At 40.2% G+C, this 18,232-nt stretch overlaps 1 protein-coding gene across 1 annotated transcript in view; it reads right to left on the reverse strand.

Moving 5' to 3' along the window:
• LOC115215136 (intraflagellar transport protein 74 homolog) overlaps positions 1-18,232 on the reverse strand; it is a 93,795-nt gene that overhangs the window by 2,229 nt on the left and 73,334 nt on the right. Inside the window, exon 22 of the mRNA XM_029784309.2 lies at positions 610-670. Within this exon, the coding sequence (XP_029640169.1) occupies positions 610-670 (61 nt within the window). The remainder of the gene's footprint in view (positions 1-609; positions 671-18,232) is intronic.

The following is an 18,232-nucleotide window of genomic DNA, read 5'->3' on the forward strand; positions in this document are numbered from 1 at the left end:
GCCGTTGCCAGCCTCGCCTGGCCTCCGTGCCGGTGGCACATAAAAAGCACCAACCGATCGTGGCCGTTTGCCAGCCTCGTCTGGCATCTGTGCCGGTGGCATGTAAAAAGCACCCACTACACTCATGGAGTGGTTGGCGTTAGGAAGGGCATCCAGCCGTAGAAACACTGCCAGATAAGACTGGGCCTGGTGCAGCCTTCTGGCTTCCCAGACCCCAGTTGCACTGTCCAACCCATGCCAGCATGGAAAGCGGGCGCTAAACGATGATGATGATGATGATGATGATGATGACATACACCCATGGTGATCCCTAGTTTGTTCAGTGAGCAACCAGGGTTCACCAGTGACCCCGACTTTATTCAATGAGTAGTTAGATCCCATCAGTGATCTCTATTTTCTTCAGTGAACAATCAGTAATCACCAGTGATCCCTAGATTGCTTAATGAGCAACCAATGAAGCCTACTTTTTTTTTCTTTACAGTGCACCTCAGTGACCTCTGTTTTCAATAAACTCAGCTGTTCCATAATTTTACATGAACTAAGTCTCAGAACAAATGTGTTATTGCTGTAGTTAAAATATGTTGTTTACTGTGTTGTCATAAAGGATACATTCTTTCAAGGTGTGGTTGTTCTGTTCAAGCTGTTGCCATTTCTTTTCAAGATTCCCAAGCTGAAAGAAAAACAGAGTTCTTGTTAAAAATATAGCCTTGAGATAGATATGTAGGGTTCATACCACCCATAGGCACGACCAACAGAGAAACTTCTCTTTGATAGATTCCACAGAACAATTTAGCAACCAAATCATACACAACAAAGCCCCTATTGTCTTCAATGCCTGAGTAAACTTAAAGACTCAGTTTTCATTGGTGTGATGATGACTACGACAATAATATATAATAACAATAATGACAAAGGATTGGTCTTGACTGGTATGGCACATGTACTGAGATGAGCATTGTTGCTGTGAATTTTCTTTGTTTTTCCCCTTTAATTTCTTTGTTTACTTTTTACTTTTTCCTTTTTCTCTGTCTTTCTTCCCCGTTTTCTCTATCACATAACTTTGTAAATGAACAATCTGGTGTTTTTATTTTAATGGCCTACCAATGTATACAGTGAGTTTTTCTGCCTTAGGTGTCAGGAAGACACTCAGCAAAAAATGGAAACAGAATTGAAAGATGATAATAATAATGATAACAAGAGCACCCAGAGAGTGCAAATCTCCACACAAAGGCAGCACCAACGTCCTCTCAATGATTTTTAAAATGAGAATATCTGAAATAAACTCGACTGCTCTCACAAATGAGAATACTAAAAATGAATCCAACCACTCTCAAAAATTAAGTAAAAAAAAACGAAAAATAATCCTGAATCCTTGTCCAGTACCTGATTGATCCCAATGGTAGTCATGGAAAATGAAGGTGGGTGTGTGGGCCGTGTTTGTAATGCTGCGTGTGTGTGTCGTCTGCAGTGGGAACAGGGACAGTTTTGTCTATGAAGGTATTTTTTAGTCTATCCATTGTCTTTACAACCATTAAGGTCTATAGTGAAAAATTTATTTGTGTGCGAAAGAAAACAGAAAGGATCTGCATATGGTGCTGTGTTAACAGATGTTTAACAACATTGTTGCACACAAAAACGTGAGTCCAAGAAGTAAAGCTTCCTTCAAGGCAGAGCTAGAAATGCAATTGTCAGGTAGGTAAGAGGTTTTAAACAGGTGCGATATATTCAAAATTGGTGAAACTAAAAATTGCTGAGGTAAATTAAATTTATTTTTGTTACTGAATATGTTAGTGTTATTTAATTTCTGAATGGTTTTGCTGCCGTTTGTTTATGTAGTTTGATTTCTTTATCCATCAGTTTCTACTAAGATAGAGATGTGAGTAAAATTAATGATAGAAAAATGAAAATAAAACTTTGGAAACAGCAACACTGCCATAACTGATGTGGAAACCATGAGTGTGCTTTCAAGGGAGATAATCAGAGAAAGACTTGAAAGTGAAGGTAAGATCGTAATACTTCATGTAAAGTAAATATAACAGATAATCCCAAATCATTGTCCAGTACCAGATCGATCCCAAAATCTAATCAGTTCATGCCAATTACAAGGCCAGACATCCCTGAAAGTTTCATCCGAATCCAACCAACAGTTCTTGAGATATCTTGTCCACGGACAAACAAACAAACACAACTGAAAACAATACCTCCACTTTATAATAATATTAATGTGAGATAGCATGAATGTGGGCAATGTGTTGGAGAAGTTAGGATTGATATGGAGTTAGAACATGCTCAGAAAACTGCTTTATTGGGGACTGAGGATTTTGAGACTGGTACTTGGATGTCAAGTGTCATGGAAAGAGACTCAGTGAGACTCTTGACAACAGGTTGTTGTTCACTTTTACAGAATTAGCTGGAGTTAGTGAAATCGAGAGCTTTGAGAAGTGAAATGCCAATAATAATCCTTTCCACTAAAAGTACAAGGCCTGAAATGTTTGGGGAGGGGCTAGTCGATTACATTGACTCCAGTGTTTCACTGGTACTTAACTTATCAACCCTAAAAGGATGAAAGGCACAATCAACTTCAGGGAAATTTGAACTCAGAACATTGTGACGGGCAAAATACCTGGGGGACGAACAAGGACAGACAAACAGGTTAAGTCGATTATATCAACCCCAGTGCGTAACTGGTACTTATTTAATCGACCCCGAAAGGATGAAAGGCAAAGTCGATCTTGGCGGAATTTGAACTCAGAACGTAGTGACGGGCGAAATACCGCTAAGCATTTCACCTGGCGTACTAACGATTCTGCCAGCTCACTGCTCCTCACTAAGCATTTCTTCCAGCATGCTAACAATTCTGCTAGGAACAAACATGGTTGACAAAAGGAAGGACAATGCTGAAATAGAGAAAAGAGAAAGGAAGTCAGCAATTGTAGACCAATAACTTGCTTATCATTACTCTGAAAACTTGTAACTGCTTTCATGGCAGATGAAAATATATAATTTTCTGTCAGAAAAGCAAAAAGGATGTAGGAAGAAACCAAGAAAAAAACTGGAGATCTACTATAAATAAATGAGGTAGAAGAATCTAGGTGTTGGAGGGATGGGTTACAGGAAGGCCTACAATAGTGTCCCACATAGCTGGCTCTTGGAAAGCCTGGGGAGATTCAGAATCAATGAGAAGGTAATCAGCTCTTTTGAGAAAGCAATGAGAGTAGGAAAGTAGAAATGACAGGTGCAAATGAATCACTAGGTAATGTGAAAATACACAGGGGGTATTTTCCAAGGAGATTCACTCTCTCCATTACTCTTTGACATTGTACTAATCCCTCTGACAAATACTCTGAGAAAATCTAGGCCTGCCTATGAGTTTACCAAAACCAAGATAAGAATAAATCCCCTACTTTACATGGATATCCTCAAGGTGTAGAGAGAGAAAGGAAATGATACAGGCCTGAATTTTCCACTCGAAACAGTGAGATTACTCAGTAAAGACATTAGAATGCAGTTTGGGGTGGATAAGTGTGCAGTTCTAACTATGAAGAGAGGCCAGAAGATAAAGTTTGATGGCATAAAATTATTACAAGACAACATTGTTCAATTGCTATGGAATAATGAGGGTACAAATACCTTGGACTACTACAAGACAATAAGATAAGGGAAAGAGAGATGAGAGAGAAAATCACTAAAGTGTATGAAAGGAGAGTTAAGAAGTTGCTCAAGTCTAAATTAAATGGAGGGAACAACATTAACATGGGTAATGTCAGTATTCAGATCCTCAGACCCCTTTCTGAAATGGACAAAATTTGAGCTGCAGAACTTTAACAGAAGAACTAGAAAGCTGCTAACAATGAACAATGCATGCCATCCTAAAAGAAATACTGGCCAACTCTATCTGACAAGCAAGGAAGATGATAAAGGATTACTAAGTACAGAAGACAGAGTGAAAAGCATGATGCCTGTGTATGAACAGTTATGCTACATGGCTGTGACTACTGAGGGCATGCAAAGAAATGAAGCTAGTATGCTCTGCTGGATGGGTAATAATATTTGTGCATGTACAACAGAGTGTGATTTGAGACAAAAACTGGATGCACAAGGCCTCAGATGTAGTGGTGCCAGTGAGAAGACTACATGGTCATGTGATGCATAAGAATGAGGACAGCAGCATAAAAATGAGCTGAACATTAATTGTGGAAAGAATACGTGGAAGGGGTAGACCCACGAAGTAGTGAGAAAGGATCTTCAGATGTGGGGCCTCATAGACGGAATGACAAGGGACTGAGACTTCTGACAGTTTGCTTTGCTTGAGAAGACATGTCAAGCTAAGTAAAACTGTAGCTGTCCATGCATACAGGCCTTGTGTCCTCTGCATCCCTCTCTCTCTGCCAAAAGATTCTAGTCTTGTGGGCTCATGGGTGCTGGTGCCACGTCAAGCCATCAGTGCAGGTGCCACGTAAAAGTGCCTGTACAAGTGTCATGTAAAAGTGTGGTAATCTGGTGGCAGAAACATTAGCACGCCGGGCGAAATGCTTTGCGGTATTTCGTCTGCCGTTACGTTCTGAGTTCAAATTCTGCCGAGGTCGACTTTGCCTTTCATCCTTTCGGGGTCGATAAATTAAGTACCAGTTACGCACTGGGGTCGATATAATCGACTTAATACCTATGTCTGTCCTTGTTTGTCCCCTCTATGTTTAGCCCCTTGTGGGTAATAAAGAAATAGGTATGATGGTGGTAGTTGTGGTGTGATGGCATGATGCTGCTGTGGTGGTAATGGTGGCAGTAGTATTGTGGTGACATGTTGACAGTGATGGTGATGCTTTAAATCTGAAGTTAAATAAACTCCAGTCAACACAGAGAAAAAACAAAGCGTCAGCAGCCACAGAATGATAATAAACCATAACATGATGACATGAATCTGAATTTCACTGGTTCCTAATCTCATAAGTCACCATTCCTAAACTTGATTCTCAATTCTCCCAAACAGCCTTCCTCCTCTCACCCCTAGGCTATCCCACACCTTTAATACCTAGAAGCCCCATAGATTATTGATGGGATCATGAAGGGGTTTGAATTTGTTTCCTTCCTTTCAGTTGTCTCTATTGTAAACCAAATGAAAGAAAAGGAGAGATGAAGGGAGAGAGGAAGGAGAGAGAGAGAGAGAGAGTAAAGGGAGAGAGCTAGTGAGATATACAGGGTGCAATAGAAAATCTTTCCATATTTTAAAGGAATCATTGGTGTAGCTCTACTGAAGTTTGCCAGGTGGCATTAGTGTCTTTATGCAGTAAATGTTATGTTTCTTATTTCTTTATTGCCCACAAGGGGCTAAACATAGAGGGCACAAACAAGGACAGACAAAGGGATTAAGTTGATTACATTGACCCCAGTGCATAACTGGTACTTAATTTATCGACCCCGAAAGGATGAAGGGCAAAGTCGACCTTGGTGGAATTTGAACTCAGAATGTAGCAGCAGAAGAAATACCTATTTCTTTATTGCCCACAAGGGGTTAAACATAGAGGGGACAAACAAGGACAGACAAACGGATTAAGTCGATTATATTGACCCCAGTGCGTAACTGGTACTTAATTTATCGACCCCGAAAGGATGAAGTGCAAAGTTGACCTTGGTGGAATTTGAACTCAGAATGTAGCAGCAGAAAAAATACCTATTTCTTTATTACCCACAAGGGGTTAAACATAGAGGGGACAAACAAGGACAGATAAGGGATTAAGTTGATTACATTGACCCCAGTGCGTAACTGGTACTTAATTTATCGACCCCGAAAGGATGAAGGGCAAAGTCGACCTTGGTGGAATTTGAACTCAGAATGTAACAGCAGAAGAAATACCGCTAAGCATAACGTTTCTGCCAACTTGCTACCTTCTGTTTCATTTTTATCTTTTAATGTTCTGTTTCTTTTTTTTATCTTTATTCAGTTACCATCAGTTTTGTCCAGTGCACACCATGAATTTACTGTTGTAACATTTGTCAACCCGTAAAATGTGGGAAGTCTTTTTGCTTGCACCCTTTACAATAATAATATTATATTGGTTCATTGTTAGGAGTGGCTGCGTGGTAAGTAGCTTTCTTACCAACCACATGGTTCTGGGTTCAGTTCCACTGCATGGCACTTTGGGCGAGTGTCTTCTACTATAGCCTCGGGCCGACCAAAGCCTTGTGAATGGATTTGGTAGACGGAAACTGAAAGAAGCCTGTCATATATATGTATATATATATGTGCGTGTATGTTTGTGCGTCTGTGTTTGTCCCCCTAGCATTGCTTGACAACCGATGCTGGTGTGTTTATGTCCTTGTCACTTAGCGGTTCGGCAAAAGAGACCGATAGAATAAGTACTGGGCTTACAAAGAATAAGTCCCGGGGTCGAGTTGCTCGATTAAAGGCGGTACTCCAGCATGGCCGCAGTCAAATGACTGAAACAAATAAAAAAAAAGAAAGAAAGAAAGAAAGAATAGGCTGATGCTGATCGAAAAGACCAGTGATCAAAGGAAATCCACCCATGACTACTCTGTCTTTTTTTTAAGGGGTATCTAGACATGTTTTAGTTACGTTATGCACTCATACAGTTCCTTTCTTTCACTTTTTTTCACTTTTCAAAAAATGGTCAGGTGTGATTTAGAGAAATGTATCTGCTATAACAAGCAGGTGAGAAACTCTGTAAAGGTCTTTCTAGTTGGCTTATGGTGTTAATTCTTATTGATTGTTGATGAAGTGAAGACTGTCATGATTTACACGTCTCAACCAATCTACCACACCTTCCACCTTACACGCACGCACACCCACCAACTACTTCAGTGTTTCAACATGTTTCAGCTTGAACAAACATGAACGCTTTTAGATAACTTAATCTCATCTGTTGGCAGTGATGGATCAATGCAATGTTATGTAAGTGTAGATGTATAACTATGTATATAAGTATGCATATCTATATATATTTCTTTATTGCCCACAAGGGGCTAAACATAGAGAGGACAAACAAGGACAGACAAAGGGATTAAGTCGATTACATCGACCCCAGTGCGAAATTGGTACTTTTATTTATCGACCCCGAAAGGATGAAAGGCAAAGTCGACCTCGGCACATGTATATGCTTCATGTGTATGTCTGTTTATATATGCAAATGGTCGCAAGCAGTTTTTTGGCTAACATGAAGTTCTTTTGCCAGTTCCTGAGTGGCTTTAAATGGATCTTTCTCAATGACGGTCTTTAATTGACTGTCATTGATGACAGATGGGCGTCCACTAGATTTATAAGCCCTAAAATTCACTCCATAATTGCCCACAGGCATATGGCGTAGTGGTTAAGAGCATGGACTACTAACCTAAAGATTCCGAGTTCGATTCTAGTGGCCTGAATAACAATATTGGTCTTCAAGGCTTGGGTCTCCACTACGAAATCATTTAAACCATTTTCAAGCTGTCTACTGGTCATTTCCTCACCAAATGTTTCATTGATATCGCAAGCAGTTCCAGCTGCTTTACATCTTTTTTTGAAGCTGAATAGCAAAATTGCTCAAATATCATGCTTTGATAGTTCCATTGTAACAACGGTGAAAAAAATATCAGTGTTGATGCATTTGGGCAAGTCTCTGTCTGTATTATCAGATAAATGCAAAAAAAATGTTTTAAAAATTCAAAATTCAGCAAACATCTGGTACAAATTCTTCATGGTTCAAAACGTTACTTTTACTCAACCTGATATCTATATGTATCTTTTATGTTTGTATGTGTGTGTGAGTGTATCTATTTATCTCTCTCTCTCTCTCTCCCTCTCGGTATATATCATCATCATCATCGTTTAACGTCTGTTCTCCATGCTAGCATGGGTTGGACGGTTCGACCGGGGATCTGGGAAGCCAGAAGGCTGCACCAGGCTCCAGTCTTATCTGGCAATGTTTCTACAGCTGGATGCCTTTCCTAATGCCAACCACTCCGTGAGTGTAGTGGGTGCTTTTTACGTGCCACCCGCACAGGTGCCAGGCGAGGCTGGCAACAGCCACGGTCGGATTGGTGCATTTTACGTGCCACCGGCACGGAAGCCAGTCGAGGCGGTGCTGGCATCAGCCACGATTCGGCCGATATATATATATATATATTTATATATTTTAAATTCTAGCACAGAAAGATAATACACCTACAGAAATTGGAAGATCACAATTCAAGGGAAGGCTCAATACACAATTATGTAGAGTTGTGTATACTTTATTTTCATAGTGAGAGGCTCTGTGGACAGCCCAGTCCATCCATTCCCCCCTCCCCCACCCCACAACCGATTTCTGCACAAGAGGCTCTGTTATTAGCTCATTATTACATGAAACTGAAACTGAAAGAAGCCTGTCATATATATGTATATATATATGTATGTGTGTGTATATTTGTATGTCTGTGTTTGTCCCCCTAGCATTGCTTGACAACCGATGCTGGTGTGTTTACGTCCCCGTCACTTAGTGGTTCGGCAAAAGAGACCGATAGAATAGTCAATATTAATCTTTTTAAATGAGGCAGAAACTTTCACTTTCTCTTAGTTTTCCTTCTCTTTTCAAAGAAACTTAATAAAATTAACGCAGAAAAAAATAATTCAGTGTTCTTCCAATAACAAATACCAGGTCCTAGGATATCTAACTGACGTTATATATCAGCAATAGAGCAAAAGACGAAATCTTTCAATGACTGTTTGATCGGTTGGAAATAGCAGTGATATCTCTCTCAAATTATACCCTGGAGGAGATATTAGATAACATTATTCTAAATACAGTATGTCCAAATAAAAGACAGGATGGACATAGCTGCAATGCTTTTTGTCATAGTAGTAGTAGTAGTAGTAGTGGTGGTGGTGGTAGTAGTAGTAGTAGTGGTGGTGGTGGTAGTAGTAGTAGTAGTAGCGGTAGTGGTGGTGGTAGTGGTGATAGTAGTAGTAGTAGTAGCTGTTGTAATAATAGTAGTAGTGATAGTTACAATAGTATTAGTAGTAGTTGTACTAGTCGAAGCAAATGTTGAAAGCATCAACAATGTAGTGGTCAACTGGCCCACCAACTTTAATTCCACAAATGGCACCACTCCTCACCCAGCCATCACAATGTCACAACGAAGAAGAACACTATATGGGAGAAAAACTAACGAAAAAACCATTAAAAAATAGGATATGTCAAGTGTTTGGGAAAATAACATCTCAGTCAACAGTAAAAACAAACCCCTTCCTTCACACATACCCCACATAGCTTAAACCTTACCCCCATCCACCCACCATTATCTTACCTAACTAGTTTTTTTCACAACTTTAACACCAATTTAGGCCAGCCAGCTGTTGTTGCTTTTATTTTTATCTATTTTGTCTTTCTGCAAATTTCAAAAGTCATTTTATTTACTTTTTGTCCTAAGCCTAATCCTGTCCACTCTAATTATTTGTCTTAACTTTTGCCTTTTCCCATTTCTCTTTTTCTCTATCTTCTCTCTCTCTCTCTCTCTCTCTTTCATTCCATTTTCTCCCACCTCCCTCCCTCTCTCTTTCACTGTCTTTCTTTCCTTTTGGCTGCCTGCCTGCCTGTGTGCATGTCTGCCTGTCTTTCTAGAACCTGTTCTTCACTGAAATAAATAATTGTTTTCATTTTCAACTTCTACAAGTACCACTTGAAGGGGGAAGGTGAAGGTAGAGACAGAAGTGCAGGGACCTCCAGTGTATTTGCCGAAAGATGAGTGAGAGCAGAGAGTAAGGCCTTGTGGAATTGGCCGGCTTGCTTTAACCTTTTGCATTCAGTTTTCTCTGTCAAATGCAATGCTTATTTATTCACATTGATTTGAATTAGTCACGCTTTACCTTGTAGCTTTCAGATTTCAATGACATAGTGCCAAGGACTCCAAATTTGCCATCAAGATGTAGGACAAGATACTGTGATAGCCTGGGCTTCAGAGGCCCACAGCTCTTCAATATCCTCCCAAAGAACCTGAGAGACCTGCATGGGGTGGATGCAGATGTCTTTAAAATAAAACAGGATCTCTTCCTGTCTGGTGTCCCAGATGAACCAACTTCACGGCAGGAGGTGCAGATGAGGACAGCTGCATAGAACTCTCTCATGCACCAAATGGCAATTGCTAAAAAGCATTCGTGAAGTAAAATCATGTAGCAACACCAAATGGCGGTGCTCCAGCATGGCCACAGCTCGTGAGCTGAAACTAGATAAAATAAAATAAATAAAATAAATGATTGTTTATTTTTAGAATGACATTGTAGGATAGGTGAAAGAGGCAAGATCTGGCCAGTTTGCAGATAAAACAGGTAGATTATTTTGGCTGGATATGGCTTGTTTAAATACTAAAGGGCTATATATGCAATGGTAGGGGCCATTGATGGAAACTAGGAGAAAGCAATTGTTGGTATCTGGGGCCAGCTGGAATTATGTAGAGTTTCCTCACTGTACCTTGGTAGACGTTCTCTTAAAAGGATGTAAAATATATAAAAAAAACCCAGCTGTATGTATGTATGTGTGTGTGTGTGTGTGTGTGTATGTGCATGCATGTTCTCTTTGCTCTTTTACTTGTTTCAGTCATTTGACTGCGGCCATGCTGGAGCACCACCTTTAGTCGAGCAAATTGACCCCAGGACTTATTCTTTGTAAGCCCAGTACTTATTCTATCGGTCTCTTTTGCCGAACCGCTAAGTTACAGGGACATAAACACACCACCATCGGTTGTCAAGCGATGTTGGAGGGACAAACACAGACACACAAACACACACATGCCTAGATATATATATATACATATACACGATGGGCTTCTTTCAGTTTCCGTCTACCAAATCCACTCACAAGGCTTTGGTCGGCCCGAGGCTATAGTAGAAGACACTTGCCCAAGGTGCCACGCAGTAGGACTGAACCCGGAACCATGTGGTTGGTTAGCAAGCTACTTACCATACAGCCACTCCTGCGCCTATGTGTGTATGTCTGTACATACATAGACATACATACATGCACACACACACACGTACATTGTCTTGGGTATTACCTTAAACTGCATCCAGTAGTACGGCCCTTTTTCCACAGTTTTGAGTAGTGTGGAACACCTCTTAGCTCCTACTGTTCCCTGGTCTTCTCTAACCTGTAGTAGAAGCATGTTATGGAAGAAACTCCAAGTGCAAATCCTCACTGTCTTGTGAGTGCCCTGGGAAAAGAAAAGGCTAGTGGTATCAGTCTGGATACAAATCAAGGTGTGAAGTCCCTCAGGATGTCCAGTGCCCTCCTTGACACCCTTCTAGCAACTGCATGGTAAATGGAGCTCTCCAGCCTTGTAGGCTATTCACCTAGGTGAGGGCCACTCCAATATATTTCTTTACTACCCACAAGGGGCTAAACACAGAGGGGACAAACAAGGGCAGACAAACGGATTAAGTCGATTACATTGACCCCAGTGCATAACTGGTACTTATTTAATCGACCCCGAAAGGATGAAAGGCAAAGTCGACCTCGGCGGAATTTGAACTCAGAACGTAGTGGCAGACAAAATACTGCTAAGCATTTTGCCTGGTGTGCTAACGATTCTGCCAGCTCACTGCCATCAGAGACTGAATACTATCCTTACAATTCATCATTCTCTGCCCTCCTTTCTTTCTTGTCAGGTGTAGCTTGTCAAAATCACAATTTGAGTGTTTCTCTGTGTTCTTGTCTAAAAATTACAGTTTCTCTATTTGCCAATGTATTACTCCTACTCCATAATCTCACCTTTAGGGTTCAATATCAACCTCAGTCTTCTGTAATACTCCTCATTCGGCTTTTCCTCAGATCATCTACTTCCAACAAACCCAAATACTTTAATTCTTTTATTTGTTTCAGCCATTTCACTGCAGCCATGCTGGAGCACTGCCTTTAGTCGAGCAAATCGACCCCAGGACTTATTCATTGTAAGCCTAGTACTTATTCTGTTGGTGTGTTTTGCTGAACTGCTAAGTTATGGGGGACGTAAACAAACCAGCATCGGTTACTTTTTCGCCTAGTGTCTTTGTTAACTCTCCCATGGGTAAGTCCTCACTATCCAGTCATTGGATTTAGTTATTACCCACCAATATGAAGATGTTGTTAAGTCTCAGATCAATAGTGATCAAACAAACCTATGATCAAAGGAACTGCAATTGCCTTTTCAAGGTTACATACAAATACATTAATTCATATGTCATTCCATGTTTAAGTCAGTGTGGATAAGGTCAAAATTTAACTGCTGTTTCTAACAAGTCAACCCACTGCTTAAGGCTCCCTTGTTAGTTTAAAACAGTTGCCATGCAAGATGTACCAACCGTTTCCACTAAACCAAGTGAATGATTAGAGTAAGTCTCAAGGTATCTCTCTAATGAAATGTAGGTCATATGCAAATATAAGTTTCCCAAAATACCTAATCTCAATACTTAAACAAGTTAACTTCACAGTCTAGGAGTAGTCCAGCAGGTACACTGTACCCAGCCACCTAAATATTAATAACCTTGTCATGCTGTCATGTAATACTGAGATCAATCCGACCCCCAATACTTTCACATTTAGACATGTAAATTCACGAATGAGTTACCAGTCAAATTACTGGCAGCTTTGTCTGATACCCGTTTTATGCTTGTCAGATGTTTGTCTAGCTTGTCTGTCAGACATTTATTGATTGTCATATGTTTATCATGCATTTCTCTGCCTGGCGTGTGATGGTGGGTGTGTATGCATGATGGCTTGTGTGTGTGTGAAATTGAAGGTGTGCATGTGTGAAGGCTGGTGTGTGTGTGTGGAGGGGAATGTGCACATGTGAACAATCTACTTCACAACCATACATATTCATGCCAACCACCAAATTTATTTCATAAAGCACAAATAATGACCTCTAATTTGCAGACGGTCATACTAAACTGTGATAATGTGTTTAAGTTTAATCTGCAATTTGTACTTTTACACCATTACTAACTATAATACACTCCCATATGGTCATCCTAGACCAATGATATAGTCAGAACTGAAAGGTAGAGCCTGCAACCCTTTTTTTTGTTTATTACAGCTACTGAGACTGAGCAGAGATGGTTGGGACTGCCAGTATATATATATGATTTTCAGCTCTGGTTTTCTCTTCTAAATTTGTGTCATTCAAGATATGAATTAGCAAAAATTAAAAATAACCAGAATCTGAAGAAACTTTGAGGCAACTTGTGTTGGGCAAAATCATTTTCACCCTAAATTTGCAAAGTCAAAGGTTGAGGTAAGTGCATACTTCCCAACCATGTGGCCTTGGGTTCAGTCCCACTGTGTGCTACTTTGAGCAAGTGCCTTCAACTATAGCTCCACGCTGACCAAAACCTTGTGAATAGATTTGATAGACAGAAACTGAAAGAAAGCAGTTGTATGTGGTATCATACAAAGCAGTTGTATGTGGTATCAAAATGTTCCAGGACTAGTTATGTTTAATAAAAAATAACTTATTTACCAAAGTTTTAACATCATCTCCTTCAAAATGGTCACTTTGTACAGGAATACACCAGTCCCAGTGTTCTGTTTTCTGTAAGCAAGCCAAAGACCTTCTGCAATTTGCTCAGGATTTCGAGAATGGTGTTCTTGAGAACAGCTCTGGATCTCGAGAACAGTGACCATGGAATTGCATTTTTATCTTGGGGAAGAAATGGAAGTCTACAGGTGCTAAATCTGGCAAATAGGGCAGGTGCAGGGGTGATACCATGTTGCTTTTGGTGAGAAACTCATGAGTGAGGAAAGTTTGGTGACAGGGTGCATTGTCTTTGTGAGGAATCCAATTCTTCGCACTCCACAGACCCAGTTGCTTTTGCTGAATGTGCCCCCTCAAACACTTCAAAGCCTTGCAGTAGAACACTCGATTGACAGTTTGGTCCTGGGGGGACAAACTCTCAATGCACAATACTGCATTTCTGGAGGTGACACTTGTAGTGGGTCTTCTAGATCATTCATCATCTTCCAGGGATGTTCTTTTACTTTTGAAGCGCCTATGCCACTTGAATCATTGTATACGGCCCATTGCCTCATTGCTTGTTGAAGCATGCTCAATGTCTCTGTAGCAGACTTCCGAAGTTTAACACAAAATTTCACATTGGCGCTTTGTTGCTGTCCAGGACAAAATTGCAGACTCCGGCATACATGTGATCATAAAAACACAAATTTCACAACTTGCAAAGTAAATACAGCGATGTCATTTGGTACACTATCTCACGAAGGTCACTGCTAGCTCTCAATACACACACCCCTGTGTGCTGCTATCTGTTGGCATGCTACAGAACTAGTCCAGGAACTTTTTGATACCACCTTGTATGTAAGTGTGTGTGTATGTTTTATTGTTTTACCATCCACATTTATATACTTGTATGGGTTGGATGAAGAGGCATGCATGCATACATAAACACACACATACATAGGCGCAGGAGTGGCTGTGTGGTAAGTAGCTTGTTTACCAACCACATGATTCCGGGTTCAGTCCCACTGCGTGGCACCTTGGGCAAGTGTCTTCTACTATAGCCTCGGGCTGACCAAAGCCTTGTGAGTGGATTTGGTAGACGGAAACTGAAAGAAGCCCGTCGTATATATGTATATATATATATATATATTTATATATGCGTGTGTTTGTGTGCCTGTGTTTGTCCCCCTAGCATTGCTTGACAACCGATGCTGGTGTGTTTATGTCCCCGTTTCTTAGCGTTTCGGCAAAGGAGACCGATAGAATAAGTACTGGGCTTACAAAAGAAAAATCCCGGGGTCGAGTTGCTCGATTAAAGGTGGTGCTCCAGCATGGCCGCAGTCAAATGACTGAAACAAGTAAAAGAGTAAAAGAGTAAAGAGAGTATACATACATATATACTACTGGCTTCTTCCAGTTTCTATCTTACCATATCCACTTATAAAGCTTTTGTTGGCCTGGGACTATAGTAGAAGCCATTTATTGAAGGTGCCATGCAGTAAGACTGAACTCAAAAAGACTGAACTACATGGCTGGGAAGCACACACTTTAATTATACAGCCTTAATTTTAGATAAATGCTTATAGACAAACTTTTTATAACAATATTTACCAGGAAATTTATGTCATCCCTGAAAAAATTTGCTGTTGATAAACACTGTTATAGTTTTGTTATCACTGTTCCTGATAGTGATGATGTGGGGATTGAAATTGTGCCTTCATGACACATTCACAGGAATGCCAAGTAGGCTATATTTCAACAAGGCCATTCTAGACTATTATAATTAGTACCAAAATGACAATTCTACACCACTCTCACACCTGTACAAACTCTCTCACACACAAGCCAATCCCACTATTACAATTAACATCCTACATACATTTGTTAATTAAGGCACCATGTCATTGCTAATTTTGCATATAAACACACTACATTATTTTTCAGTTAAACTACACGACAGAGTGTATATCATCAAAGTAAGTCAGTTTCGTGGAATCTGATATAGTTTAATGATAAATATAGTTTAATGATGGTAGGAAATACACAGATAAACGCAGATACAATATCACACAACTGCATATTGACACGTACACACATATGTGCATACACTCTCACATTATTGATATACAGACAATGATAATGAAACAAAACTAACACATACAGTCACACAGAGACTTACATAAAAATTCCCTGACATATTAATATATATGTGTGTGTGTGTGTTTGAATGTAAATATGTATATCATTAGCATTGTTATCCTCATTCGATGTTGATTTTTCCATGCTTGCACAAGTCAAACAGAATTTGTTAAGACATATTTTGTTAAGACATCTACACTCGCAGAGTGGTTGGCGTTAAGAAGGGCATCCAGCTGTAGAAACACTGCCAGATCAGACTGGAGCACCCCAGTCGAACCATCCAACCCGTGCTAGTGTGGAAAACGGACGTTAAACGATGATGATGATGATGATATTTTTTATGATCAGATACCCTTCCTGTCACAAGTCCTCATCTGACATATTTTCTCATGGAAGTTTGCAAATGAACATCACTTAAATCATAATGGCACTCATTTACAACCGTCACATGATATCAGGATAAGGGCGTACACACACACACACACACACACAATGGGCTTCTTTCAGTTTCCACCTACCAAGTCCACTCACAAGGCATTGGTTGGCTTAGGGCAATAGTAGAAGACATTTGTCCCAAGTGTTGTGCAGTGGGACTGAACCCAAGACTAGAGGGCTGGAAGGCAAGCCTCTTAGGTACACAACTATACCTGTTCCTATTTATAATAATAATATAATAATAATAATTGTGTACAGTGCTCAGGTGCACTACAACTCATCTAAAATGTATATATAATCAGGTGTAGTTTCGGCGGATTTCGGAAAGCATGAGGGTCTTAAAGGATGCAGTGTCATGGCAGTCAACAACTGACGCAGGCAGTTTATTCCATGCTTCAGCAACTCTGAGCGTGTACGCATGTGTGTGATATGGGTATTAGGTTATATGGTACAACTAGAGCTGTTGTTTCTATATTGTACGTCTAAGGATAGTGAGATTGTTCAAATGACCATTCCCAAACTCAAGTTGTACCCATGAGATGAGTTAATTCATCACTGCACTGTAAACTAATATGGCAATGATGAATTACACCATCTAGTGCAGGGGTTCTCAACTTGGGGATCCATATAAAAGTTTGTTGTTAAGTTTTATCTGCAATAAATTGGCTATACTTCAACAATATACAAAATATTCTAACAATTCTTTGATACAATTCCTTATGATATTTAATTATAGAAGTACAGTAGGATTTTTAAACAACAAATGGCTATGAGGATCCATCTGAGTAGAAATTGGAATCAAAGGGGTCCATAGGCAAAAAAAAAAGGCTGAGAACCAGTGATCTAGTGTTATCTATTTACAACTACAAGAACTGGAAGGGAAGTTGTCTTAGCCACTGATAGATGTAATGACTGTAATATAGAAACAGTCATCTTCTGAGTTACTTACTTGGTAGACTTGACTACTTCCAATCTCACATGGTGATGTGACATGTAAGAAAAAGGGACATGGAAGTGAAGTGCAAGTCTAGATGACTAACATTATTTCTTTCTTTTGCTTTATTTTCTGAGTTCATACAGGTGCAAGCATAACCATGCAGTTAAGAAGTTTCCTACTCAACCGTGTTGTTTCAGGTTCAGTCCACAGTATGACATTGTGTCTTCTACTATAGACCTAACCAGAGCATTGTGAGTTCTACACAGAAATGGAATGAATTCCATATATATATATATATATATATATATATATATATATCTCATCATCATCATCGTCGTCGTTTAACATCCATTTTCCATGCTAGCATGTAACATGGATTGGACGGTTCGAGTGGGATCTGGAAAGCCAGGAGGCTGCACCAGGCTCCAGTGTGATCTGGCAGTGTTTCTACAGCTGGATGCCCTTCCTGATGCCAACCATTCCGTGAGTGTAATGGGTACTTTTTACGTGCCACTAGCACAGGGGCCAGAGGAGGCTGGCAATGGCCACAATCGATTGGTGCTTTTTATGTGCCACCAGCATGGAAGCCAGTCAAGGTGGTACTGGCATCAGCCACGTTTGGATGGTGCTTTTTACGTGCCACTGGTACAGGTATCACAACTACAATTTCTATTTGAATTTCATTTTGATGTTGATATGCTTGACTCAATAGGTCTCCTCAAGTACAGCAGGTTGCCCTACGATTGAAGGTACTTTTGAATGGGCTGGGGTTGGTTATGCAAAACTGGTGTAGGATACAACCATGAACTCACTTTATTTGCAAGGTTTTCGCAGTTACAGCATATCTCCAGAGGTCTCGGTCTTTCATCATTGCCTCTGTCAGGCCCAACATTCGAAGGTCTTGCTTCACTACCTCATCCCATGTCTTCCTGGGTCTACGTTTACCCCAGATTCCTTCAACTGTTTGGGAATAGCACTTCTTCACACAGCTCTCCTCATCCATCCGTAGTACATGATCACACCAGCACAAATGTCTCTCTTGCACACCACATCCGATGCTTCTTATGTCCAACATTTCTCTCAAGGCGCTTACACTCTGTCGTGTGTACACACTGACATTACACATCCAGCGGATCATGTTAGCTTTCTTTTGAGCCTACTCATATCCTCCGCAGTCAGGGCCCCTGTTTCACTGCCATGAAGCATGGCAGTTCGCACAAAATCATGTACAGGGGTCAACTCTCAACCAATAATTATATGTTAGGCAAA

This window comes from Octopus sinensis, linkage group LG8 (genome assembly GCF_006345805.1).
Source record: "Octopus sinensis linkage group LG8, ASM634580v1, whole genome shotgun sequence".
NCBI classification, from domain to species: domain Eukaryota; kingdom Metazoa; phylum Mollusca; class Cephalopoda; order Octopoda; family Octopodidae; genus Octopus; species Octopus sinensis.